The sequence below is a fragment of the Vanacampus margaritifer genome, chromosome 4 (genome assembly GCF_051991255.1).
Source record: "Vanacampus margaritifer isolate UIUO_Vmar chromosome 4, RoL_Vmar_1.0, whole genome shotgun sequence".
In the NCBI taxonomy this organism is placed as follows: domain Eukaryota; kingdom Metazoa; phylum Chordata; class Actinopteri; order Syngnathiformes; family Syngnathidae; genus Vanacampus; species Vanacampus margaritifer.
This window is the reverse complement of record NC_135435.1, coordinates 27,069,342-27,096,644: the sequence shown is the minus strand read 5'-3', so window position 1 is coordinate 27,096,644 and position 27,303 is coordinate 27,069,342. Positions and strand designations below refer to the sequence as shown.

The 27,303-nt window shown below is 39.5% G+C and overlaps 1 protein-coding gene and 1 long non-coding RNA gene across 3 annotated transcripts in view; one reads left to right on the top strand and one right to left on the bottom strand.

Moving 5' to 3' along the window:
• Positions 1–27,303, bottom strand: part of gpc5a (glypican 5a) — a 102,368-nt gene that overhangs the window by 55,893 nt on the left and 19,172 nt on the right. For both annotated transcript variants that reach the window (XM_077562676.1, XM_077562677.1), the window contains 4 exons: positions 24,402–24,862; positions 24,091–24,324; positions 23,322–23,452; positions 23,094–23,219 (listed from right to left, as the gene is read on the bottom strand). In XM_077562676.1, coding sequence (XP_077418802.1) covers positions 23,094–23,219; positions 23,322–23,452; positions 24,091–24,324; positions 24,402–24,862 — 952 coding nt within the window. The remainder of the gene's footprint in view (positions 1–23,093; positions 23,220–23,321; positions 23,453–24,090; positions 24,325–24,401; positions 24,863–27,303) is intronic.
• LOC144049934 (uncharacterized) lies at positions 23,138–25,223 on the top strand. The gene is made up of 3 exons (XR_013293725.1): positions 23,138–23,556; positions 24,109–24,305; positions 24,372–25,223. It is a non-coding gene; the product is annotated as an uncharacterized LOC144049934 (long non-coding RNA).

Sequence of the window (27,303 nt, the reverse complement as noted above, 5' to 3'; positions counted from 1 at the left end):
ATATAATTTCCAAAAATGTCAGAAATGTTGCATGTGTGAAAATATGAAGAACGCCACCCAAAAAAAATTAAGAAAAATAAATCTGAAAATGAATCTCAAAGTATTATTTATTTTGGCCTAAAATAACTCATTTGACGGTACAGGTTGCTAAAACGTGGGCAAGCTAAAAATGTGCTACACAGATCTCCAAATCACCTCACCCTCCTCCACACAGCCATTATTATAGCGGAGGAAAGCAGTAAAAGAAGTGTTATATTATATCGATAATTTGCCTGCAATGGTGAGTGGCTTCATGTGCAAATGGACTACTGCATCATGCAAGTGGTTAATGCCAACCAGATATCAGACGCCGTCAAATAGCAATGGAACTTTTATAACGCCCCTTAAATACTGGACTTTTATGGAAGGTAATAAGGACAAATGGAAAAGTTGGCTATCTAGGAGGTACAATGGCCTCGTAAAACCAGATGGTCACAGACAGAGGGATTTTTTTATTTTTTTTATTTAAGATGTTAATGTCCCATAAGGGCAATAATGTCCAGGATTAAGCAGATGTGGTAAGAAGCAAGGGCAGACAATAAAAGACTAATCAGTGATTTCATGACACAAGTCATCAACACGCAAGCATTAGAAATTGCGCTATTTTCTTTTACACTGCGGGACATACTTGTCCAATGTTCATCCCACTGGAAAGTTTCATTTCAGAATGCAGAAAAGAAATATCCTTCTGAATCCCGTGTAGTAATACTTTTGGTCTCAATCCACAGCAGATTATGCAAACTGTCATTCTGATGACAAACATTTTTTTTCCCCTGGCATGAAATTTAAGAGGCTTAGACATCTTTGCCATCTTCAATCATTGACCAAGCTTATCCAAATTTCAACACCTGCCTCACGGAGATGCAAAGGCAAACATTGAGAGGCTGATTATGAATTCATGGCGAGTTCTGTAAATACACAACCAAACTTGATAAACACTACTCTCAAATAGTGGGGCAAATAAAAAAATGTCGGGATGAAAGTCAACACTTGAGCAATAATTGAGCTTTTTTTTTTTTTGCACAGTGGAATTGTTTTTGATTTTAGTGCAAGAAGAAGCACAAATAGATTGTAATGAGTTTTCTACACCGCTTGTCATGTGCGTCACTGGATAACTTATTCATCAGCATGTTGTGAAATCAGTATGACATCAAACGAATGTTCTATTGATAAAAACGCCCAAAATAACAGTTTCCATTTTTTTTCCCTGGAAACATACATTAAACCTTGGAAATTATGTCTACTAGTATGTAAGTGGGAGGAGCACGTGTCATGGTAAACCCTGCTATAATTGTGCACAACACATTGAAGCGTTAAATTCTTAAGCAGTCAATGAAACACAGCTAGACAGTCTATGAACGCCTTCAACTTTGTTACTTCATTCTTGGCCAGTGACATACAAAAGTAGTTTGGCCGCTTGCACGCTGGCAGAGACAAAATACCCAGGTTAGCTAAGCGCTAGCTAGCAGAAATCCATTCGCTACGCGGACACTCCCTCACAATTCTTCGCCGCTCAGTGAGATACGGCCTGTACAAGTTTGAACCGTGAGAATACATCCACTTGAAACCTCCGGTGGTTGGAAGATATCCCACTGGGTCTTAACATATTGCAACGAGAAGCGGTAGCCACAAGCTAGCTCGCGAGCTAACATGCTTCTTTCAAATCCTCGCTTGGGAATTTAAATAACGTCAACAAGCTTTTCTGTATAAGTTTATATTGTGGCATACAGTATAGGGAAAACGCATAGCTAGCATAGCATAGAATAGCATAGCATAGAAGCCATAGCTAGTGTAAGAAAACATGTATTTTTGTTCTCTTTTGCGTGTTTAAATAAATCAGAGTTGAGATTCTTGTGAAGAGGTTTCCTTGCAAGGTTTATTCAGAAATTTCTGATCACACAATTGAATTCACCCAAGCAGTGTTTCTGTCCAAATGTGTGTCTTCTCTTGAAGACACGGCACATTTATTAAAAACAGTGTTTTACAGGAAAACGCCTCTCCCCTCCCTTCAAGTGCAAAAATCAGATTAGACTTTCTTTCAGTATCCTAGCTCGTCCTTGAACTTTGAAAACCGGATTTCTGACGGACAGAAAGTCTTCTTTAGATAAATAAAATAAACTTATTAACTTTCTCAGTTTCCAGGCAAGAGAATCAAAGATAACAAAAATAGCAAAAGCACTACTCATCAAGCTATATTGAGTTAACATAATTACACCTACATCTACAACTAAATTCAAAACAGTTCAAATATGAAATGAAACCGTAAAAATGTTAACATTAACTAGCCAAATGCACACTGTATTGGGGGAAAATGGGCTTGGTAAAAATAATTTTGTTACTCTTGATTGTAAAGGACAACCACTGATTAGAACAAAGGCGCTTTTTAAGCCACGCCCAAAAAATCAAGAGCACATAATGGCGAAAACATACCAAGTTTAATTGAACCCAGTATCTTAATCTTAAATGAATCATATTTATTTGTATTTGCATGCAATTTATATATATTATATATAATATTTCTATTATATATAATATTTATTTAATTTATTTATATGAAATCTGCAAATGTCACAAAATCTGGATTTGAATCCATAAACGTTACCTTCTGCGTGCTCATATTTGGTAGGGAGTAACTTCACACTCAATCCCAGATGTACTGACAGAGTGCTAAAAGCCATGTCATGGTTTTTACACTTTTTATTTTGCAGGGGAAACAGTCTTGTCATCATCGTGTAATCTTTCTGCCCGACAGAATCTAAGTAATGGGAATACTTCCAGTAGTTGAATGTAAGCACTTTTACACCGCAGCGGCAGATTGCTGCTTGGTGACATGCACATTCAGTGATTATGAAAATTAATCCAGGGATGTGACTGGATTCTTGGATTTCAAATCCGTAAGAGGCTGGCGACACAAGTACTATAAGTTATTTTCTGAGAAGCGATATACTGTATTATAGCTACGGAAAAAAACAGGGCTTCAGTTCAACCAGCTATGAAATGTGCTCAAAGCGTTGGAGAACAGTTACCTGAGAGTACATTTAACTACAAACATTAAAGTAAAGGTTAACAGGGATGTATGCTTGTTGGTTAGCATGCAAGGTGTGATTACATGCATCAATTTGAAGTTTACAGCTAACAGCTGCAACACGTGAGCAAGTGTGTCGTTTTTGTCTGCTCAGCTCTCATTATTTTCGCACAGCTGGCAGAAACAAGGAGCCACATCTGTTCTTTCTCCAGTTGCATAAACTGTTCCTAAATCTCAGAGAAGACACTGCAGAGTCATAACAAGTAAACAAAAGGGACCAAAATTCTGTCTAATCACCCTCTGTGAGACTGTTTGTACATATTTGTTCACTTTCCTCAGTGCTCTTGTCGCTCAGCATTACAGCAACTGAAAGATTAAAATGTTTCTGCTGGTAAAAACAATCTCCAAATCGCAAGATTTCTGTACACTGTTATTTTTATAATCTTAAGTGCAAGTGGTTTATAGATACATCTTGTATATAAGGGCACTTTTATTAGTAAGATGTGGGAAAATGTGTTTTTTAAAGCGGAGTACTGGTTATATGGCAAAATTCAAACATCAGCATCAACAGCAAAAAAAAACAATACAAATCTCATGAAATACTCTTGAGGTCTCACGTGACTTGATGAAAGATGGCAGTTTTGACCTCCAAAATATTTCGGGCACAACAATTTGGAGTGCCTATCTATCTATTACGGGTCTAACAAACACCGGTTTGAACCGGAATATGTTTTGGTTGTTTTTTTTTGTTTGTTTGTTTAAAAGATGCAAGTGCATCGAATCGGACCAAATCGAATCGTTCCACTTTGAAATATATCTAGATGTGTATCGAATCGCATTTTATTGGAGAGAAATACCTTAGCAGTAAATGGAGCATTTACAGTACCTGCACTGACAGGTTTATTGAAATGGATGTAAAATAACAACACAAAATAATTGTATCGTATACATTTTTATTTCATCTTCACTAGAACATTTAGTATTGGAGTAATTCAAAGTGATCCATTTACATTACTTTAATACTATGGTACTTTGATTATGCTACTAATAGTGATGTCAAAGTTAAAGCGTTAACTCATTGATTAATCACAAAAAAATATTGCATTAATCATGTATTAACGCAGATTAATCACACAATTAATTTTGACCACAGATGATCCTTTAGCTTGACAGTGGATGGTTACGTTAAAAGGTAGCACATTTGAATATTTGTTCATGTCAAACTACTGGGGTCATTTTTTTTTCTCGCCATTTTCAACTCATTCACTGCCATTGACGGCTATAGACGTCCAAAAATTATTTGAACTATTTCTATTAGTTTAACATTTTTTCCCCACTTTTGTTAAAAAGAGTATGGAAACCTAGAAAAAATATGTTGTACATTTAGAACAGATATAAAATTTGTGATTAATTGTGAGTTAACTAGTGAAGTCATGCGATTAATTGACGCCCCTAATTTTTAATAATCTTGTCTTTTTTCTTTTGAAATTGCATCAAGCGATTAAAATTTTTAATTGTAATTAATCGCATGACTTCAATAGTTAACTCACGATTAATTACCAACTTAATATCTGTTCTTAATGTACTATCATTTTTTTCCTAGGTTTTCATACTCTTGTTAACAAAAGTGGGGAAAAAAATTAAAAATAATAGAAATAGTTCAAATGAATTTTTGACGCCTATAGCCATCAATGGCAGTGAATGAGTTAATTATGCAAGTAATTAACTGATTAGAAAAAGAGGAAGATGAGCGTGTGCAGTGGATCAAAACATGTCAAAGATGTTCGCATAACATTAAATGTCGAAATATTTAACACATAACAGGTAAAAATGTTGATAAAAAGCCTTTTTAATTAAGCGATTAATCGTGATTAATCAAAATTCAGATTTTTTTAAAAATTACGAATAAACTACATTTTAAAACAGGTATCAGTATCAGAATATATTTTTAAACTAACACTCCCTGTACTTACTGTATTATAAGGCAGTGTAACGCAATTCAAGTTATTAAATGCCGATGATGGATCGACTTCATGTTTTGCTATCAAATGCAACAATGCTACCTGAGTTTGATGTTAAATTCGACTACAAGGAGATTTTAGAGACAGTACGTTTTTTGGTGGTGATTGCTTGGCTCGCCAACAAAAGCGAATGAATGGCAGTTCACAGTGAAATGCATTCAATACAGCAGCAATGTTTAACATTTGGGTGTCATGTTATATCAGCAATCTTTGACAGCGGGAGAATGTAAAAAGCACTTGGTCTGAATTTTATAGCTGACTGATCACGTCGCCTCTCCCTTCATTTTTGATGGGCTTCACGCTCCCACACTGCATCTCCCTTTTCTTTGTGTAGCCAATTGTATTAGAGTGCAAGGGTAAAAGAGCCCTTACATCTATTTATATTCACCAAAACACTATCTACAGTATATTGTTTGGGCTCGGCGCTCTACGGCTCAATTTTAAACCATTTCACAAAGACAGATCACAGAATTTGTGCTTCTACACGCACACTCTTTCACTTGAATCACATTGATCCCCATTAATACAAGTTGCGATACACGTCCTTGATAAGGATACATTTTTGCAGTGAAAAGGAAGCCAACTTCTTTTTCTGTCAAACAGAGCAACTGCAAAGACGAAAACAATTTATGAGAGGAATATCGGGCGTTATCCTCCATCACGACTTCTCATTACAAGACGCACTCCGTGCCCTTTATGCACTTCAAAAACACCAACACCCTCGTAAATACCACCGCAAGCCCTCGGTAAATTGATGTGGTGAGTTTGTGGATAATAAGCCATAGCCAAAATGCTACCGTTTCTGACTTAAGTTAGCTGTGATTCTTGAAAGACGTTCTTACTTTGTCATTTCTGATTCATATGCATTTCTCTTGTTACACACACAAAAACTGTTTGAAAATGATCATAAAATAACACAATTTGTAGGGATGGGCAAGTACAGTGGGTGGGTCGCCCTCTTGTGGCCGTTTTTACGATCGGGAACTAGAAATTAGAATAGAAAGGTGGCGTTCGATTTATGCAATTTGAAGGGGAAAATGCTATATTAGGGTACAGTATATGGGCCATTGACGGATATGTTTGTCCGATATGTCCATTTTACTAATTATCATGTGTTGCGAACAAAATGAAATAACCAAGTTGGGACTTTTATTTTTAAATACATTTAAAGACTATGTAAAAAAAAAAAAACTAAGTTACTCTTTAAGCAACTGGTATATAGCGTTCATATTTGGACATCAAAATAATAAATTGTTGTCTAACAGATACATATTTTCAATTTTAGTTGTATGGCTAACTAGCTTGTTTTGTTGAGATGGCTAATTGTTAGCCTCATAACTTTGATGTAAGTTAAAAAATATGTGGTGCAACTAATTATGACCAAAAAGCGTTCCATGATAGATGTATGCCCTATATTATAGATGTCCTAAATTGAAGATATTATAATTGAAGATGATTGTAAATAATAATAAAGAAAAAATATTTGATGTGTTTTTTATAATAAATTAACCGATCTGCTCAAATCCTTATCCGTCAATGACCCATTTAGACCTTTCTTTAAAATGTTTTTTAAGTAAATTTTATAAATCAAAAGTATCAGTGGTATCGCTACATCCACAATAATTTGTATATAATCAGCACAAAATATAACATAAAAAGTACGTTTTAAGGCCAATTTGTTTTTAAAGGAAAAAGATGATGGAAAATGGACTTTGTATTGTTTGTATTTAGATTTCTGGAGTGGCTGCCTGCCCATCAAGTGTGAAATTAAACTACCAATTCCAGTAATCCGCCTATTTCTGAAAATGCGTCTGTAAGCAAGCTGTTCCGCACTTGCGCATCACAGTTACAAAACAACGGGGCTAATCAGCATAATAAGACCCACCAAGTCAACACCTTTGTTCCAATTGAGGTTCCTCAATAGCCTTTTTTTTTAACGTGTAGGATGTTAGAGTGTTTACAAAAGTATTGATTTACTCCATTAGAGGCCATACTGTAAAATATTCTACTATAACTACTAGCTACAAGATCCGGCTTCTACTTTAAAATTTTGCACATTACTATGAGTCAAGTTCAAGTATTTTTTCACACTTTTGTTAACAAGAGTATGAAAATCTAGAATTTTCAGATATGAAATTTGTGATTAATCGCGAGTTAATTAGTGAAGTCATGCGATTAAATTTTACCTTTTCGTTTCAACAACTTACCTCAAAGAGTTATTCACCTTTGAACTTATTATGTTAACAATTAAAAACATGTATCGTTGTGTGAAAATGTACTATGCACTTACATTACAATAAGCAATAACAAAATGGCTGAAAGATTTTTTTTTTTTTACAGCGTAAATGCACACTTTACCGCAGAAGCATCAGCGAGTTTCTTCAGGTAGATTTTTCAATGTTAAAGCCAAAATATGTCGTTTTAATCTTCTTTCTTTTTTTTATTCAAAACTGTATTTCAAAGACTTGACTATGAAAGAAACTGCTACAGCAATACAAAAAAAGCTGACGGCCTGATCTTCACTATAAACATGTTGATAGAGACGTCAAAATATGTCATAAAACTAAAACCGCATGCCCCCGCGCAATTTTCTCAAACGTCAGAGTGACAAATGCCGCACTCAACAAACTAATTCTGCCGGGCTCATTTCTGACTGAAACCGGTTTCCAGGCCTCGGCAGCCAGCGGAAGCGCGCATCTTCGCAACCTCTTCACACTTCTTCAGCTTGTGTCAACAAACACTGTGGCTGTGTTAGCCATTCATATGTTGCTACAGATGGTGTCATCGCTCTTCTTTAGCTCCGCCGCTGACATGATTCATGGCGCTCGGTGTCTTGATTTAGGATCCTTTTCTTGTGTCTTATAGCCCACAGCAGAATGGCTCTTTCTCAAAGAACACCTCCCCCCCACCCCCCAACCCCCGAGGTAGCGACCCTGGGCTGTCTGAAGAAGGGGGACTGGGCGAAGCACCACACACACGCACACAACGGGTGGGGGAAAAAAAGGAGCTCTGTCTCTTTTGCTAAGTTACCCTGAAGCAAGGCACCTTTCAGTAATGTGGACAGACGAAAGTAACACTAAAGGGAATTTCTTTTCAGGTGGACAGTTAAAGGTGTTTGCATCAAACTCATCCAACCATGCTGGCTTGATAGTTCTTGTTTTGTGCACCGGTGCGCAGTCATGCTGTTTGTTCCCACAAAGTTGGACGTTTACAATTGTCTAAAATGTGTTGCTAAATTGCTTTCATATCTTTTGGGATTGTCCCTCAGTGGCAACATTTTTAAAGTTAAAAATTGGCTTTCATTTTATTTATATCTCTTATAGGTAAAGAGGTAAATATGTAAGACTATTGTTTTAGCAAGCAAGAATGACGTTGCTGGGTGAAAAGAGACTTATATTGTAAAAAGAAAAAAAAAGAACACAAAAAAATCCCCAACTTTGTTTTCTTTTTTGTACATAACAGCAGTGATAAAGAAATAGGTTTGTCATTTTATTTTAAATGTCTCGTCTATAGAATTAGCTAAGATCATAATTACAGTATATATACAGTTCATCAACTAAAATCAACGTCAATGCACATAAATGACCTAAAATCATAACAATAATTAATTCTGAGGCACTTGCTAATGCACGCACACATCGTGAAATTGAATCAAGTCAACATGTGGAGGAACGCAAACGTGTTACGTTCCTCTTCATCTGGCCATTTGCGTGAGTCTTAAACCTACCAAAACATGCCTAAATAAAATTAAACTGAACTAACAAACTAACCACCAGAGGGTGCTGGAACTGCACAAATTGAAATCAACCGGGCCTTTTTAACAGATGTGCTGCTTTTAATATCGTCACGTGACGACTGACGATTATTGTGGCAGATTTAATATTGTGATATCCCGATATTACCGTTATTGTTACATCCCTAATTAAAATGGGTATATTTGATGAAAACTGGTCCGAATGGCTTATCTTTGTTTTAATTATTAGATGCTGATTTTGTATAAAAACGCATCCCTACGGAAACCTTACATTCAAACTTCATCAAAAAGAGCCAAATTAATTCATCTTTTATGAGCACATTGATCTACAAAGATGAACTCACTATTGGTTGAAAAATGGACACTATTTTAAGTTTAAAAAAATGGCAAGGAAAAAAAACTAAATTTATATCCGAATTTACATTTAGAATTGCTGTCGATAAATTTGATAATTCAGTTCAGTCGAATAATCAACTAATTTTGACGTGGCTAAAACAATACACTCAAATTGCCATTTACAGTTTTGCAGCAACTCTACCGCAGTTTACGAAAGACATTGCAGCTAAAATATGATTATTTATTGCGCCCCCCTTTATCCATCCCACTCCTAAAATTTGTGTAATAATTTTCCTTGCAAGGAGCCATTTTTTATCTGGCGTCCAAATTCACCAAATTCACTTCTGCTCTGTAGGTCTCCAATTGCCCTGTCAGAGTGGACTATAATGGAACACTGTGTACACCACTTCCTTATCTCTGCCAGTAAATTACCTCAGGATCTGATACAGGCTGCCAACTCACCGCAACATCTCGGCAGACACAAAGAAAAAGCAAGAGAGTGAGAGGCAGCAACGGGGAAAAAAAATTGTGAGATTTGTCCAAAAAAAAAAAAAAAAGAGGCAAGAAGCCCCGTGGAGACGAAGCGTCTTGAGCTGATCTCAAAGGTCATCTGATGTTATCTAAAGATCTTCCTCAGTCACCAACGCTTTGCCTTTTACACCCGACTCTACAGCTTGGGTCAAGCACCTGTCAGTCACAGCTCCCATAACCTGCAGCTACAACACAGCAAACGTCCCAGCTGCACTTACTAATTATGCTGAGAAGGGAATTATTTTCTATGAGCACACAAAATTACACCATTAGACACAATATGTTAAAGGTGGGTTGTAATGTATAGAGATTAGAGTACTGCATTGCTATTTTCATGGACTTAACGTTTGTTTTTATGCCTTCGTGGGGATTTCTTTTTGGTGTATTTATCTGCCACAATTTGTACGCCAGTCTGTGAAAATAATGCCGACATTAAACTGGTCCATGGTGCAAAAGACTCGAGCCGCTGCTGCTCCACGTTAAGAGGAATAATCTGAGGTGGCTCGGGAATCTGGTTCGGATGCCTCATAGACGCCTCCATGGGGGAGGTGTTCTCGGCATGTCCGGGCCCAGAGGAAGACCCAGGACCCGATGGAGAGACTACGTCTCTCGGCTGGCCTGGGAACACCTTGAGATTCTGCCGGAGGAGATGGACGAAGTGGCTGGGAGAGGGAAGTTTGGTCTTCCCTGCTAAAGTTGATAATGGATGGATGACTGGATGGATTAAATGAAAGGACATTTTTGCTCTAATTTTAGGTTGTTTTATTAGTATAAAATCCATTCAGTTGTTTTATGTTTGTTAAATTTTAGCTTGAGTTATTTCACTAGTTTTCTATAACTACCTAGGTGTAAGCTACTCCCACTTTGCTGGAATGGACTCCCCCGCTCAACCTTTGAACCTTAACTCATTCAAACACAAAAACGTGTGAACACGTTTTTTTTTTTCTTAAATACTTTGTCCTTCAGTCCCAAAAACGTATTTACACGTTGTTGTTTTTTAATGTTTTTTTTTTATGCAAGAGCATACAGAAGGCTTCGATGCAGCTTCTGACATGAAGAGGTGGCTTAAAGCAATGGTAGTTATTACAAAAAAAATTGCCAGCAGGTGGCAGCAGAGTATAAGAGATCAGCCAGGGCCATGTTGCAACAAGCTCTTTTTGACAGCGTTTTCACCAGGAATGTAAATATTGATTAAACTTAGCTATTTGCTAATGCTAATTGCTGCAAAACGGAAACAGATACAAATATTTATTTTTTCTGTGGATGAAAGAACACACTATAATCTTTCTTTTGGTAGGTTCCAGGTTTTTACAATTGACCACAATGTTCTGTAGGCCTTGCAAAATCAGTCAAAATCCAATAAAACAGCCAGAAGGAAAAGCGCAAAATAGCTGGGTGGTCAAATTGAAGGAAACACTTTTTCACCACAGTGCCATCTGCTGGGCGTGGTAGGTCACTTCCCCGCTTGTCCAGCAACACAAAAGTCGCCATTGCCTCAGATAAGACTTGGGCTCTGGAGTCTTGCTTAACCTGACTGAGTCATCTGGAGCAGGCAGCCACTTTGGTGGCAGCATTGCAGGGGAGCGCTCCAACGTGGTGGAACGAAGCAGATGGCGAACGTACGCGGCACTCACGCACATCATCATCACCTTCATTAGCTGAAGGTGACATAAGACATCATCTGGGACACACGCGCAACAGGGGGCATCGCGAGTCGGGGCTCGTTTGCTTTTTCTTTTCCTTTTATCGCAGCACAGTTGAAGGTTGTTGACGGCCGCATATCGAATAATCGCGCGTCACGTCCTCATGCACACAAACACCAATTACAGGCACCTCCCCCTCAAGCTCCACTCCCACACGCTCCCAACATTAAGGTAAATAAGGCCTTGCAGGAGGGAGCCAATGAGCACGGGCCAGTGGGCAGAGACGCATGTTTGCGTTAACTTCCTCCCTGGACTCTGCTCGTTTATCTTGGCTGTCAGGTAAAGGGCAGTCACAGAGAAGGTGAAACTTTTTTTTTTTTTTTTTTTTTCAAGAGACCAGCGTGGTCCCCATAGAAACGACATGACAACATTGCAGTGATGAGGAGCAAATTCCGGTCACAGGGCATCCAGAAGAATGCCAGATTGTTGCAGTTGATGTTTGTGTTTGTGTTTTAGGTCCCCAAAAAAATGAAAGAGACGTTTGGGTTTGTTTCGGGAGCATCTCAGCGTGGGAGGTGAGATTAATGAGAGCATATTAACACTTCGCTTTCAGTTAGGTCGGGAGTTAAAAGGTAGATTTCAGGCATTTGCAAATCTCTGACAAAGGCAGCTTGAACCTCTACTTACTCACTAGTTGGGTTTCCATCCACCCATTTTTGTCCCCATTTCTAAGATATGCGAATAAAACTGAATGGTAATGCTGGAAATTCAAAAAAGGGGCCCAACATTTGCAAAAAAGTTTTTACGTTTGGAGGGGGCTGGATTATGAAGCGTGTCGAAAAAAAGGAAAAGGTGAATTTTGGCTATGGAAATAAACGCTATTACGTCACGCGTACGTTTGTAGTCACAAAGCAATGGCGGACGATAAAGTAAGGTACGTTTGTGAGGACGACGAAACAGAAATCTTTGTGGAATTAATTAAAAAAGTAAATATGAATGCAATTTTAACAGCAAAGAAACGCTACAGTTTATCAAGACTAACAAAAGCAAACTCATACGACGTCATCGCACGGCACAGTCGCTTCCTGTTTTTTTTCTTCTTCTTTTAAATTACTGGTGGATCCCATCCAAGGTGTATACCGCCACCTACAGCGGCGGAGTCCCCGCTCCATATTTGCAAAAGAAGAACAGATGGAAACGGGCAGAAATCGCATGTCCGTTTTGTGCATTTTCAGTAAATTCGCTTAAAAAAAAAAAAACGAAAAAATTGGATGGAAACCTGACTACTGATTCAAAAGAAAATATGTAAGATAAAAATGAATCAATAACAGCACACTGACAAGCATAAATGTTGACTTCAAAAGTCGTCACTAAAAGTCATTTGACCTTCCAACGCATCCCGAATACTCTCCAGGCTTAAAGTCCATAAAGCTGAGACAAATTGCGCAAGTAATGAATATTTAATGACGACTACATTTTTCACTCAGTATAAGTAGATGTGAAGCATGTTTAGTTAACAAATGAGCTGCAAATCAGAGGAACACAAGGTTCCTCACGCCTTGTCAAAAGCCTGCAGTCGCGAGATAAGCCAAGACAATGATACAAAGATACAAGACTCTTTGTTTCCTGCAATACTCCGGAGAGAAGGGGAATTTTTTTGTCTCTTCTGGAATACAGCTCAACATGGATACGGTCCATGTGCCGTCGTAAAATCAATATGAAATGCTGTGCCCTTGATAAGATGGCACTAAAGAACGTATGCGCCGCCAGAACTATTGCAGGAAATTGTTGAATTCGACACTTTGCGTTGAGCTTTCAATCTGTATTCATTCCAATAAAAGAGGACAATGCACTCTCCACGTGTCAACAGAAAAAGTAAGACGACAATTTTTCAAGCAGTTACTTCGGAAAAAAATTTTGGCTTGTAAAAACTTAGTCAAAGACAAATGTTGCTTGTTTGATTGTAAATAGTTTATTTGCATTAGGGGTGTCAAGCGATTAAAATTTTTAATCGTAATTAATCGCATGACTTCAAGAGTTAACTCGTGATTAATCGCAAATTTTATATCTGCTCTGAATGTACAATAAAGTTTTCATACTCTTGTTAAAAGGAACCTCGACTGTAATGACAAGTTTGCTCTATATGATTTATTTGGTTGTTACTAACCTCTAACTATAAAATTTATTTTTCATAAATAATTTATAGTTCTAGTAGAAACTTTATTTGGACGTATGCCGCCATTGTTATTTATTTTGCAAAGCATTCAGGGCGTAGTGACGTAGAATGGCGGCTGGCTCTTTGCTGAGCAATGTGAAACGAATATAAAGAAAGCAAGGCAAGCCTCGTAACGTTCCAAAAGAAAAAACATGCGATCGGGAGCGTCACCCTCCCCCACGCCGTGCTGTCGTCATTCACCATTCAAGAGTTTTGATCGTCCCTTTAGAACATTGCTCGGCAGAGAGCCAGCCGCCATTCTACGTCACTACGCACTGAATGCTTTACAAAATAAATAACAATGGCGGCATACATCCATATAAAGTTTCTACAAAATGTATTAAACTGGGAAAAAAGATAATTTTTAGTAACAACCAAATAAATAATATAGAGCAAACTTGTCATTAGAGTCGGGGTTCCTTTTAACATAAAAGTGGACGAAAAAAAGTTAAAGTAGTCGAAATATGGCTGCATCTTTTTGTCATCGATACAGTCATTTCATAATAACTCATAAAATGAAATTAAAAAGCTGTACTGTATTGTAAAAAATAACGAGTGTGATTTGTGTTGAGGTCATTTTTCTGCCACTAGATGGCATAATTGCATTTGTAATTGCCATTTGTTTAGTATATGCCGTGGGCCATTTAGAAATGGATTGCGACCCACAAATGGCCCCCGGGCCAAAAGTTTCCACACCACTGCCTTATACGGTTAAAACAATATGAAACTACGTATTACACTATGAGCAATAAAGTATAACAAATTAAACTAAAAGGTGATAATTAAGCTTTCGAAACAATTATCTACCACTCGCAGTAGTAGTATTGCTCTAATGAACAAAAAGCTTCTTTTTTTTTTTTTTTTACACCTCTTCCAATATGATTTATATCAGAGGAAAAGGGGGGAAAGGGGTCCATGAAGACCGAAGAGAATGCGCGTGCAGGCAAATGAGGGGGGGTGGGGAGGGGCTGACACCTCATAAGTTGACAATAAGGCTTTGGCTGTTATTGCCCTCCCACCTGGCTTGGGTCACAACATGCTCCAGATGCGAGCGGCAAGCTTCCAGCTCCCGGACATTCATGTTTTGATGGTGTAATGGCTGAAAAATGAATGATTAGTAAAAGACACGTGCACCAGCTCATGCCAAGCGATGTCTGCGCATGATTGGAAAAGCATCGCTCCCACACACGTGCACACAACGAGGGGCTTATGAACTCCATCTCGTCAGCCAGCCAGAGGTCTTGATTCTGTCACTTGGGATGATCGTCAGGATGTGGCACTCAGGCCAAGTGCGCCGTCTAAACCCAAGCAGGATATAAGGTCATGTTGGAGTGCAACTCTAGCCAAGCGGCACCCGGCTCTCAAGTGCTCCAGTGGTTTTGTGGTTATCTCCAGTGGCCAGCTGCCGTGATTGAGGAGATCCTCGAGAATGTCCCCTTCTCGCCTCTTCCTCTACGTCTCATCTTTCGACACATGCGCATTTGTCTCCGTTCGTGTCGCGAATTGAGATCAGCACGACAAATGTGCCCGTATAGGAACATTATCAAGTGACGGCAAAGAGGTTATCTCAGCGGAGGTTCTGAACCCCACCAGATTCACCAAACCCTTCTTTATTGAAAAATAAAATATGATTTAAAATTTTTTTTTTCCAAATTCAATACATCGGTATAGGGTTTACTAGGGACCGAAAAGGAAAGTAAACAAATACTTTGTTACTGTACTTAAGTAGTTTTTTCAGTACTTTGTACTTTCCTTTCTTCACCTTGAAATCAGAAAGTGTTGTGTTTTAGAATTGCTCAACTTGGCATTGCAAATCACGCAGTTAAGACGCTTGACTCTTTATTTATAGAGCACTTTAAAACAACTGCTGCTGTTTTCTCAAGATGGAACCCAAGGGCAACAGATAGAATGAAAACAGCAGAGGCCCCTGAATGGAACCCTGTGGAACACCATACGTTCCGTTAATTCAACATGTTAAATCATATTGCACATATTCGGCTTTCTTTCACTTTCTTTTTTTTTTTGCTGGACATAGTTAGTGTGAAGCAGGGGTGTCAAACATACGGCACGCGGGCCGGATCGGGTTTTATCCGGCCCGTGAAATAATTTTGTAAAGTAAAAAAAAAAAAAAGAACCAATTAATCAGCCGGCCACAATCAAAACATATAAATTTGTAATTCCGCAAGCAATTCTCAGATGAGCAATGCAACTTGTGGATGTCATTATTTTACACACAACCTAAAGTTACTGTTTGTTTAAAAATATATAATCAAACATAAGCGTGCTAAATACGACACACATTCAATTATTGGTAACCCAAACACAAATGACAAGGATTTACATTTTTATAACTTCTTTAACTGCATCACACAATGCATTCTGGGAACAATATACTGTGCAGTATATGCGAAACAGTTCCGTCCGGAACTCATACAGGCAAAGTGTTTCCGCGTTCCATTTGCATTCGTGTTATTTTTTTTTTATTTAAGTTTGAGCCCCGCAATGTAGGGCTAGCCCTGGAATATATAATAATAATCTGCATATAATTGACGCCAATTGTTATGTAGCATGATTTTACCGATCCAGCCCACTTGGTAATATAATTTCCTCCATGTGGCCCCTGAGCTATTATGGGTTTGGCATCCCTGGTATGAAGGGAATACAGTAAAAATCATTTGAGTCAAACCTCCGCCAAACCACTGCACCTGACTCACCGAACCCCGGGTGTTTGATTGAACCCAGTTAAGAACCACTGGGTTATGCATTTGTTTGTTTGTGAGCAGGTTTACACACACACTATGACACAACTTTTCCAAAATGTGGAGCCTGGATTAAAGAACACCTAATAAAATCCTGACTTTTTCAGTGTTTTAAAGATTTCAGGCTTATGCAGGAAGAAAGCATCTAGGCAAAAAAAAATGAACAGCTTGCAGCCTGAGAGCTACCTGGAATTCTATATCACGTTTATTGCGTGGCGTTCCTCCGTGCAGCGGAAGGAGACGTCTACGCGTGAGAGTGACTGAGAGGACAGCTATACATAATATATTTGACAGCATATGTTTAAAAGGTTGTCTTCCTCGGTTCAAAATTAGGCCAGTCCGTCATTGCAAAAACAAATGGCCGCAGAGGAGATGGCGACACTTGGACATGTCTCTCTTGGATGTGGTGGTCTGTCAGCGTCAATGACAGCACAGATAAGAACAAGCATACCACAGCGTACGTCATCAAAATTGATGCACAGGAGCAGGCTAAGTAGCAGCAATCTGTTCCTGTTGTGTACACACGCTAAAGGACACAGCTCCATCTGCTGGCCAGGGTGACTTACAGCAGGACAAAATCAGGGCTGAAGGAAAAAGCCTTTTGGATTTACATTTACAGTACATTGCAAAAAGCGTGTCCAGGAGGGTTATTAATGTTTGAAGGCTTCATATTGATATGTGATGGCGCTCAAACAAAGATAACCAGCTGTGATGCTTATTTGAGGCGACCAATCTGAAAGGAACAGTCATTTTTATTCCAATAACCTAAACGTTGGAGATCACCTAAGCTCTTAATGCTTCTTCAGGGGGTTCCTATTAGCATGGCTTATGGACTGTCATTTCAGTTACGCAACGGCAAATCACCAGAGCTTCACATTTAGCAGGGGGTTGAGAATAAAAACGGATGACAAATTCAGCCGAGTGGAATGAAGCAGCCCGAGTTGTGAAGAGGCAGCACTACAGTGGCTCTTATTAGCATGTGATTACCCTCTTCGGGATTTCCCAGACAGCAAAGACAGATGAAAGGTCAAAGGTGAGCGCTTAGACAACCACTCCAGCCTGCAGCACAGCTTATTAGAAGAAAGGCCATGCTGAAGATGTGCCATCAAGCATCATTTCGACAGATGCCAAAGGATGCATCCCTTCCTAGTGCTAAATTCCAGCATGCAAGGTCAGCTGCCTTATTATGGTAAGAAAAAATATGTTGTACTCAATTAGAATAAGGAACTTTGAGAATATAAACATGCCGACTCGCACCTGGTGCAACGTTGGCAGCGGCGAAATAGGCCACATAAATCGAGTCGAAAGCAGCAGAGATCATCATGAATAAAACATCACACTTCTTAACATACTTGTTGAGCTTTTTTAGCCAAGAAATTACTTTCTCCACTGGCAGAAGAAATGGGGGAACAAATAGAAAAAAATACTTTAGTACAAAATAACAAGCTGACTACCATCTGCTCGTGATCTCAAGACTTTAGCAGGAATTAGCAAGTAAATGTGGGGCGTGTGAGTTCTTTTCCCAGGACGGAAGCTACTTTATCTTTGTCACTCCAGAGGGGAAAAATGGAAGGTGGCTGTGTTTATTTTTCTTTGCCACTATAATTGCCATGTGAGTGAGAGTGTGTACTCACAAAAAGGAGGCTGCTCATGGCCGACAGCCATTCCTTCCGCGTGTGTGTGCGCGCGCGTGTGTTTTGTATCCATGACGGACGGTTAAAGCATGTGGGAATGTGTTAACCTTTCTGACGCGACGAGGACAGCCTCCTCTCTTTCCAAAGGCTGAGAGTTGTTCTATTTTTTGAAATTCTCTCTGCCTGTTTAGTTCATTCAAACACGTTCACTGGTCTTTCAAGGGGTTGAAAATTAGGTAATGATTTTCACCATTTAAAAGGGTGATTGTTTTTCCATTTCTTTGCTTTTAGATTAGTAGTACAGCTCAATGAAAACCCATTCTAATGTCATTCTTAAAACAACGCTTAGGCATAATGTTTTGCTGTGCAAAAAAATTATATTTATATGGATGGATGGATGGATGGATGGATGGATGGATGGATGGATGGATAGATAGATAGATAGATAGATAGATAGATAGATAGATAGATAGATAGATAGATAGATAGATAGATAGATAGATAGATAGATAGATAGATAGATAGATAGATAGATAGATAGATAGATAGATAGATAGATAGATAGATAGATAGATAGATAGCTATGTAGCTAGCTAGCCTGCTACTATAGATAGGTAAGTAGGTAGCCTGCTAGCTACATAGATAGCTACATAGCTAGCTCGCTAGATACTGTAGTTAGCTAGCTAACTAGGATGGATGGATGGATAGATGGATGGATAGATAGATAGATATAACCATAACATCGCAATATTAAAATTGCCACAATAATGTCGTTTTCATGTCACGATATTAAAAGCAGCGCATCTGTTAAAAAGGCGAGAATGTCATCTATTTGTGCAGCTCTAGCACCCTCTGGTTTATTAGTGCAGTTTAATTTTAATTAAGAATGTTTTTGGTCACTGTGGCAGTTATCGCGTCTATAAATCAGTCATGCCAGCAAATCCATCAAAAAACAGAACTTTTGGATTGCTTCAGCCAAACACAGCATTGTGAACTACATAAACCGTAATACTTTGCACCTCTGAGCCAATAGGAGCACATGACAATGACATGTGACATGGCATGGCCAAGCCTATTTCTTTTTCACTGCTGTTAATGTACAAAAACACAATATTGTGTGGCCAATATCAGTATCGGCAGCCCTCTTGTGGATGTTTTACCATCAGGAACTAAAAATTAGAAGACAATAATTACCATTAATTCCATGCAATTTTAAGAAAAAAAAAATTATATACGGATAATAGGTATTTCGTTCAAAGTATCTTTCTTCTTCTTTTTTTTTGAACATCCCTTGTATTTCAAATAAATGATTTACAGGCGAGTATCAAGGCATATAAGGATACTACATTCATGTGAAAATGGCAGAAAAGTCACAAGTATCCAGATTGTCCCCTAAATGTGGGGTGGCCATAGAGCAACCAAGGGTTGTCTTGGCCACCCCTGGCCAACACGTAGCTCCGCATGGAATTTCTGGTGGGAGGAGCTAAGGTGAACAAAAGAGTAACGAGCGAGCAGCTATAGATTCACCCAATGTGTCTTGAAAAAAATGGAGTGCAATTCTTTGCTGCAACCAGCAGAGGCGCTGTTGATTCAGTCTTGGCAGGTTTCCGGTCTTCGAGAAACGTCGTCATCATCAGCCTAGGCCATGGCACAACTTCTCCAAACAGTATTATTCTGCGCTATATGATGCTGGCATCAAAACATTCTGATTTTTACCATATTTTAATCAATTCATTTAATTGATTTATTGTTATTTCCCCCATGGAATGTTGTGAAATAGCCGGTAAGACGCTCCACCATGTGAAAAATGCTAATAAGTAAATGATCCGTTCCAAGTTTGTGCTCTGCGGGTATTTCACATTGACTTTCTGAGGCCAATTTATGCCTTGAGCAAATTAGCACCTCGTCAAACTGTGTTTAAAATAAACAGATCAAGATGTCCAAGATTTGAATTACTTTGTCACGGTGCATGCAAGGACAAAGCCAGAAGACACAAAGCGAATGTGTTTCACAAATTTCCAATGAAGTGAGACAGCATCATCTCCACTCACAAAAGGTACAAAGAACTGAACCTGCTTGTTTTCCTCCCATGTGATATTATCTGCTTTTTCTTTTTCTTTTGTTTACCAGCGACCCAGATGAGGACGTGCATTAAATCTCCCTTAAATCTCTGCTTCCTCTGTCATGTTTGTGTGCTCATCCTTTTTTTTATTATTATTAAACAAGACAAAGCTATTCTCACCACTACTTTAAGACCATAAAGTAATTTGTGCCGCAGTGCATGACCATTTGTTATGAGCGCACTCATATGTAGAGATTTAGACACACACACGGGAAGCAAAGCAATCGCTTAAGGTCGCCGAGGCTTCGCTAAGCCTCCGTAAATCAGCCACCGTGCGGCACTGAGTTTTATTCCCCGCTCTCTCTGTGGATGTTGGCTTATGACCCATAGGCAGGAGGTTATTTATTGCATTTGTCACAGCTTGTGTTGACTCGCAGCCACTCATTTATGGTTGGAGGCTCGTAGTAAGCTAACAGTATAGCGAGGCTCTGAAAGCAATTGAGTCGACGTTCCCTCTTAACGTCTCATCTCCTGTCTCTTTACAACGGGCATCAAAATGAAAACCTGAGGCAAAGAGATTCCTATTAATGGCAATTATTGTGAATGAGAAAGGCGGGCTAAAGACAACAAAGAAACATATTCCCAGCAGGCTGAAGTCAGTGATGATGGGCAAGCCTGCTGCTCTGCCTTTTCCCTCCAAATTAGAAAGCAATCCGCATCTTGTCACATTTGTAATGAAAACATGAGGTGTTATTTTGGGCAATATAAACAGGCTTGGGCAGTAGCGGAATACATGTACCGCCGTTACCTAATCAGATTGCACAAAACAAAATGTAACTGTATTCCATTACAGTTACAGGAAAAAACATGGAATCAGTCTACAGGTACATTTATTAAAAATGGGGATTATTTGCGAAAGAGGGCGAGAGAGAGGGACCGTTGCTACATGTCGGGGAGGTGGGAACGAACGAACTGACCAGTCGTGTACTCCACACGCGGACATTTTGAAAAAAATTCACGGACGGGAGGAGGAAATGGCGACCGGTATTCACTGGAACTTACTCAGAGCGAAAAATTGAGCTGAGAGTCCAGCGGCATGCTACGCGCTGTAGCTTCTTGCTAGCTAGCCCGCTAGCCTACAACCATAATGCGAGTTACACCTTCCAAACAAATCTTCCTCCCACCAATTCACTATTTAAACATCATACACAACATATACGTGGCTAAACTTGTAACTGGGATAAAAGTTCATTTTGCAGTTGCCACACATCGTCATCCTCATTGGATGTGTGTGTCCATCCTAGTTAGCTAGCTAACTACAGTATGTAGCGAGCTAGCTATGTAGCTATCTATGTAGCTAGCAGGCTACCTACTTACCTATCTATAGTAGCAGGCTAGCTACTCTATCTATCTATCTGTGAGGTGTGGTTGCTTTCAGTGACAGTTCGAAAAACAGCATATGGCCTTCAATCAATCAATCAATCAATAGCCTACATGCTTTTTAATTACACAACGATTTTTGCTATTTGTAGGTTGCCCGGGTCCCTATCACCCGCAAATAGCAGGGGCACATTGTATAGAATATATATTGTGGTGATATTTATTTTTATTTTGTCTTCATGAGCACACTCAATATTGGAGTAATCCAAAAGTAATACACTTACATTACTTTAATATTATGGTACTTGGATTATGTTACTAACTACATTTTTTAGCAGGTAACTTGTAACTGCAATGCATTACATTTTAAAAGTAACCCTCCCTACCCTGAATATAAAGTGAGGAAAGACAACTGTCTCTATTGCGAATGCAAAAAAAAATGAGTAGTGTTTGAAAGAAGGAGAGATTTTGTTTTCTTATTCCTCAGGTTGCTTCTTTTTACTTCCACGTTCTCATCGAGGTTTTTTATTTACAGGAGAGCGTCTAGCCTGGGTCACAAGTCTAGGTTGAAATACAAGCCAAGCGAGCATTTCAGCAGCACTGACAGCTGAGAGAACCCGCCCCGACTGCGGATATATGAGGTGGTCCTTGAATGAGCACATAAGACGGAGCACTGTGATGTAATGGAGACAAGGCTGCTAACCGATGCTGCGGAGGAGGAGGAGGCCAGTTTGTCTGCTCAACTTCACAACCTTTCATATCCGAGATCTATGTCCACATAATAGAGGGACCCTTCATCAGCGTCAGCTTGGGGTTGAGGAGGGTTTGTCTACGTAACGGGTCAAAGAGTGAAATGATCCACTCTTGTCACAATCTCATAAGAGATGACACGGGGGGGGCGGGGGGGTCCATTTTTGACACTGCGCAAATGAGGTGAAATTGAAGTTGTCGCAGTATGAATGCACGTTTGGATAATAAAACCTCTGCTCAGGTTAGGATGTTTACATCTCATTTGCTAATAGCGCCATCTTTAATTGGAGTAACTCTCTCTCTCTTTCTCTCTCTCTCAAATCTGTGCTTGCATATATGTTTATCATTTAACCACCAATCAAAAATATATTGCAAGTGCTTCGTGAAGCTTCATTTTCACATCACTATTACTACTGACTGCTTAGCAGTTCAATATAATGCTTATTAAGCATTGCAGTAGGGCTGCTCAAATATGAAGAAAATATTTATTTATTTATTATTTATTTGTTTTTTTGGGGAACAAAACAAGAAAATGTTTAAACATGTAAAAAAATATATATATATTAAGACAAATAAATTTCTTTGAAACACTATAATTTTGCAACAAGATTTAATTAAAAAAATCATTTTAAAATTAAAAAAAACATGCAAATAAATACATTTGAACAACTCAAAATTTATAATAACAATCTTTTATTTTTGTTTACGATTATGCCGATTTTGTAATTTTGGAGTGTAATAATTGAAATTGTACTTGAATTTCGATTACTTGCACAGCCCTACATTGCCGTACACGCGCAAACATACCCGGGTGTCGCTTTCTAAAAGTGCACGTCACGTGACACTGTGCACTCCCCATATACATACATATGTCACATATTCAAACAATTAAGACTGTGCTGTGATTTGACACTAAGCTTTAATATAGAAAGAGTGACTCAAACCTTTTGACAATGTCGGTTCCATTCCAGCAGGACAGCCCATCATCAGAGGCCAGGTCACTAACACACAACTGATCTGCAAGGCCACCGTAGTACGTCCGGTAGAGGCGGAGACTGTTCAGGAAGTCCCTATAAAATCAGTCAGCAGGCACACAGGAAGCCACTCGTCAAAACTTTAGGATCTCAAGTGATATGACTGGATTATTTTTTTTTTTTTTTTTTTGCACTTACCTTCTTTTAACAGCAAGGGAGTCGCCTGATGCTTTGGTTGGAGTTTTAAGAGGGGTTGATACTCTGGTGCTGTGCTGGATGCTGGCTGTGTGCACAGCCTTCTTGGTGCGGGGCCCACACAGTTTGTGCACCTGTCACCCAACGAACATAGAGACACACACATCTTATTTTGCATTGTGAACTTGAGGATGGTAACCGTTGCTGTGACGTGAATCATAAATGTACTGTGAGCATGGTGGGTACAATGCAAATCGTAGCATTTCCTGTCTAGTGTAACTATACGATGTCACTAGATAGCCACTAGATGGCGATGTTGTATGTAACTATGTCACCTTTCCAGGTTGAGGTGGCATTTTTACATTCAACTGTTAATTTTAATTAAAGAGATTTGTTAGTACCTCAGCATCCATTTATAGTTTTATTTTTTTAAGTTACCTTTTAATATCCACAACAACAGTAATACATTTTTGTGTCCGTAGTGTAGCAATTGGAACATTACAGCACCATATCCAGCAGATGGCGCTGTTTTGATAGAAACGTATGGCTAAAAAAAAGTGCAAACTTTTTTCATTTTAAATAGAATTTTTAATTATATGTATACTCATGATCTTTATTGCACTTTACAGACCTCATGGTGAGTCATTTCTAATATTAAGAAAAATGATAAATGATCAATTTTAATACCAACTTTTGACTTCCTACATTTGAAAACAAAAAGCTGCATTTTACTGTTTAAATCCCTCCAAGTTCCCTTTTAAATGGATCTGACCTGTGTTGCGATCCGCAGTCCGTTTCTTTGAGCGAGTCCAACAGCGTCGTGCAGCAGCGTGTGAATTCCCAGAAGCACTTGCTCCAAATCTTGCGATCCGTGCATCCGAGCTGACAAGTCCTCTAGTGAGCGGACAAACTCCCTCCAGTGGATGTCAATCTCCGCCATACTTGCCAAGCAGCCCCGCATCACATTGAGGCAGTAGCCCATGCAAGGTTTGGACTGAGTTAAGCCCTATGAAACAAATGACTTTGCGATCAATCTGACTCGTTTGGGATCAGTCAACAGATTTGGGAGCAGCGCGATCCTACCTGGCAGTGGGGGCAGTAATGCATCTTGAGCAAAGCCTTTCTGCACTCGCGGCTCAACGGCAAGTGGTCTGTCGTGTTTATGACTTCGATGCCGAGGTGCAACGCTTGGAGAAGAACCTTGCCAGAGACCCCGGAGCGAGCTATCTGATCAGCCAGTAAAAGGGGCGCCCCGCCGAATGGCCTCACGTCACGGCTCGATGACCTTACGCACTCGGCGTAGCCTGCTGACAGCTCGCCGAGGCCTGGATTGATGAAATGATTATACACCATCGGGAAGAGGGTATCAAAAAATCTCTGGACAAAGTCCTCAACGTTGAGCTCGGACCCAAGCAGGAAGAGGCTAATGTCAGTGAAGAGTTCGCCGACGGGACCTTGGGCCTGATCGGCAATGTTGCTGTAGGACTCCTGCAGCGCGGCGTTGGTAAGATTCTCTGCCTGTCTCCTCAGAAGCTCAAATGTGCCTGTGGAAAGCAGCAGGGAGAGAAAAGGTTAAAATAAAAAAAATAAAAAAACTCTTAATACCTTGCAATTTCAGGTAAACTTGTTGAGGCTCATGAAAAGTTTATTTAAAAAAAAAAAAAAAAAAGCAGAGAAAACTGCAACATGAGGAAGGTAATTACAATTTGTGTACGCTCTGGTCCTCATGGCTAGAATTTTGTTCGCTTACATCAGTGGTGTCCTAACTATGGCCCCGGGGGCTACAAAAAAAAGTCAGAAAAAGGGTAGAGTGAGAAGGGAGGGTGTCAAAAATAATAAGTGCCACTACTAATAATAAATTGGTTTATATACAATAGTGCTCCTTGCTATAACGAGATTCACTTTTCGCGGCCTAGATTTTTTAAATGCAATTTTGCATGCATTTTTTTTTTTTACAGTAAAAAAAGTACCTATTTTATAAAATGTACAAAGGTTTGAACATTGAGAATGCTTAAACAAGAGAGAAATGTGAGAAAATGTAAATGCCTAGATGATAAAAATGAATAAACTGTGTGGGGAGGGGTTTTAGAGCCTTAAAACATTTATAATAAATATCAAACATAAAGCGAAGTACTTCTCGGATTTCATTTATCGCAGGTATTTTTGGGAACTTAACCCCAGCGGAAAACGAGGGAACGCTGTATACAGTAGAGCTTTGAGATTTTCTATATGCGGCCGCCCCCTCAAATGAAAAGTATGGACATACCGTGGCTTACGTGAAGCCCCCCCTCTCTCTACAAAGCTGCCGGCGCTCAAATCCTCAGCACATGTTTGTAATCACATTGAGAATCCAGACAGTTTGCTCGGCAGTATATAACATATAAAATCAGAATAACTTCCGTTTCTCAAGAAAAACATGCAGCGAATTCATTCCAAGCTGGGAAATTGGCATGGAGAGAACACAGATTCAAAAAAATGAAACATGTGCAGTACATGAAATGTGTGTTTTCATTTTACATTCCTGCACTGTTAATTGCTTACTGGGCAGCCTCACAGTGTTAAAAAAAAATTCTCACAATTATCTCTCAGTTTGGCATTTGTCTCTTTTTAGATTCCATTAGTGGGGTTTATAAGAAAAGAATGTGCCAACCACTTACAGCAGACAATATACCAGACTTGAGTACGCACCAGAGCACTCACAACAACAAAAGGTACCAGACTTTAAGACCAAACCAAAAAAATCAAAAAAAGTTTTAGCCATACGTTTTTATCAAAACAGCGCCATCTGCTGGATATGGTAGTGTAATGTTCCACTTGCTACACTACGGACACAAAAATGTATTACTGTGGTTGTGGATATTAAATGTAACTTAAAAACTTGTTTGATTGACACACAATATTTTTTTACTGGGCTGGGGGTGGCTGGGGCTGAGTTGTGGTGGATGGAAGGCGGGGGGGTCGTGGGGGGGCTGGCTGGCCTGCCGTGCCCCCGTCATGCTGCGTTGGGTTGGAGGCGCGGGCCGTGTTGGGGTGGGGGCGCTTCTGGCTCCTGGGTTTGCTCTCCGCCCGGTGGCCCCTGCGGGGCCCGGGGGTTGTCCCTTGGCGCTGCCGTGGCCTGGGGGGCCCTGGGGGGTTGCGCTTGCTATGTCCTGGCCTTTGGCGAAGGTTTTCATGCATGCCAGTTCCACCACACCAGCATCTATCGAAACTCAAACACAATCTGCTTCTTCCTCTGGTCGTTGAATCGGTGGAGGCTGGTGTCTGTGGATCTCACTCTGCTTCATCGGTCCTTCCTTTCTTTCCTCAGTCTTTTCTTTGGTCTCTTGAGGTCTCCCTAATTTGTTGGAATTTAGATGTTTCTGGGGTTGGTGAAAGACTCTGGTTGGTAACCCGGTGGGTAGTATAGGTAATGTCTGGTCGGCGCTGGATTTCACTTTCCTTTCTTTTCTTTGATCCTTCCTCGGGTCTCCTGACAACCTCACGACTGGATTCTGAAGTATTCGGTTTAGGTGAACGGTATGGGATTTTTAATAGGTTTTAGGTGAACTAATGAGTACACACTCACACGCACATTCTCACCCACATACAAAATAAAAATAGAATAAAATAAAAAATAAAAAGAGAGAGAGCAATGATGATGACATGTCAAATCGGTAAAATTACCGAATGAACACTACTGAGCTCTCTCTGTGAAAAAAAAAAAATAATAATAAAATTTTACTAATTAGTTGGTAATTAACCACAAAACAAATATCACAATATGCATGCTAAATGAGGATGTTTACTACAATGTCACCTTTATCCCTCTGACACTTTTTGCGGTTAATTTTTCCCCCTCCTGTGCAGCTAATACCTAAACCACGGCCACTCTGACATCATGTGCTGATCATGAGCTGCGAGGCAATCATCCGGGTGAAGGCCCGGAGCTGTGAGAATTGTGGTTGAGGAAGCGCATTTAGACATTATGATGAGGGGGCGATGAAGG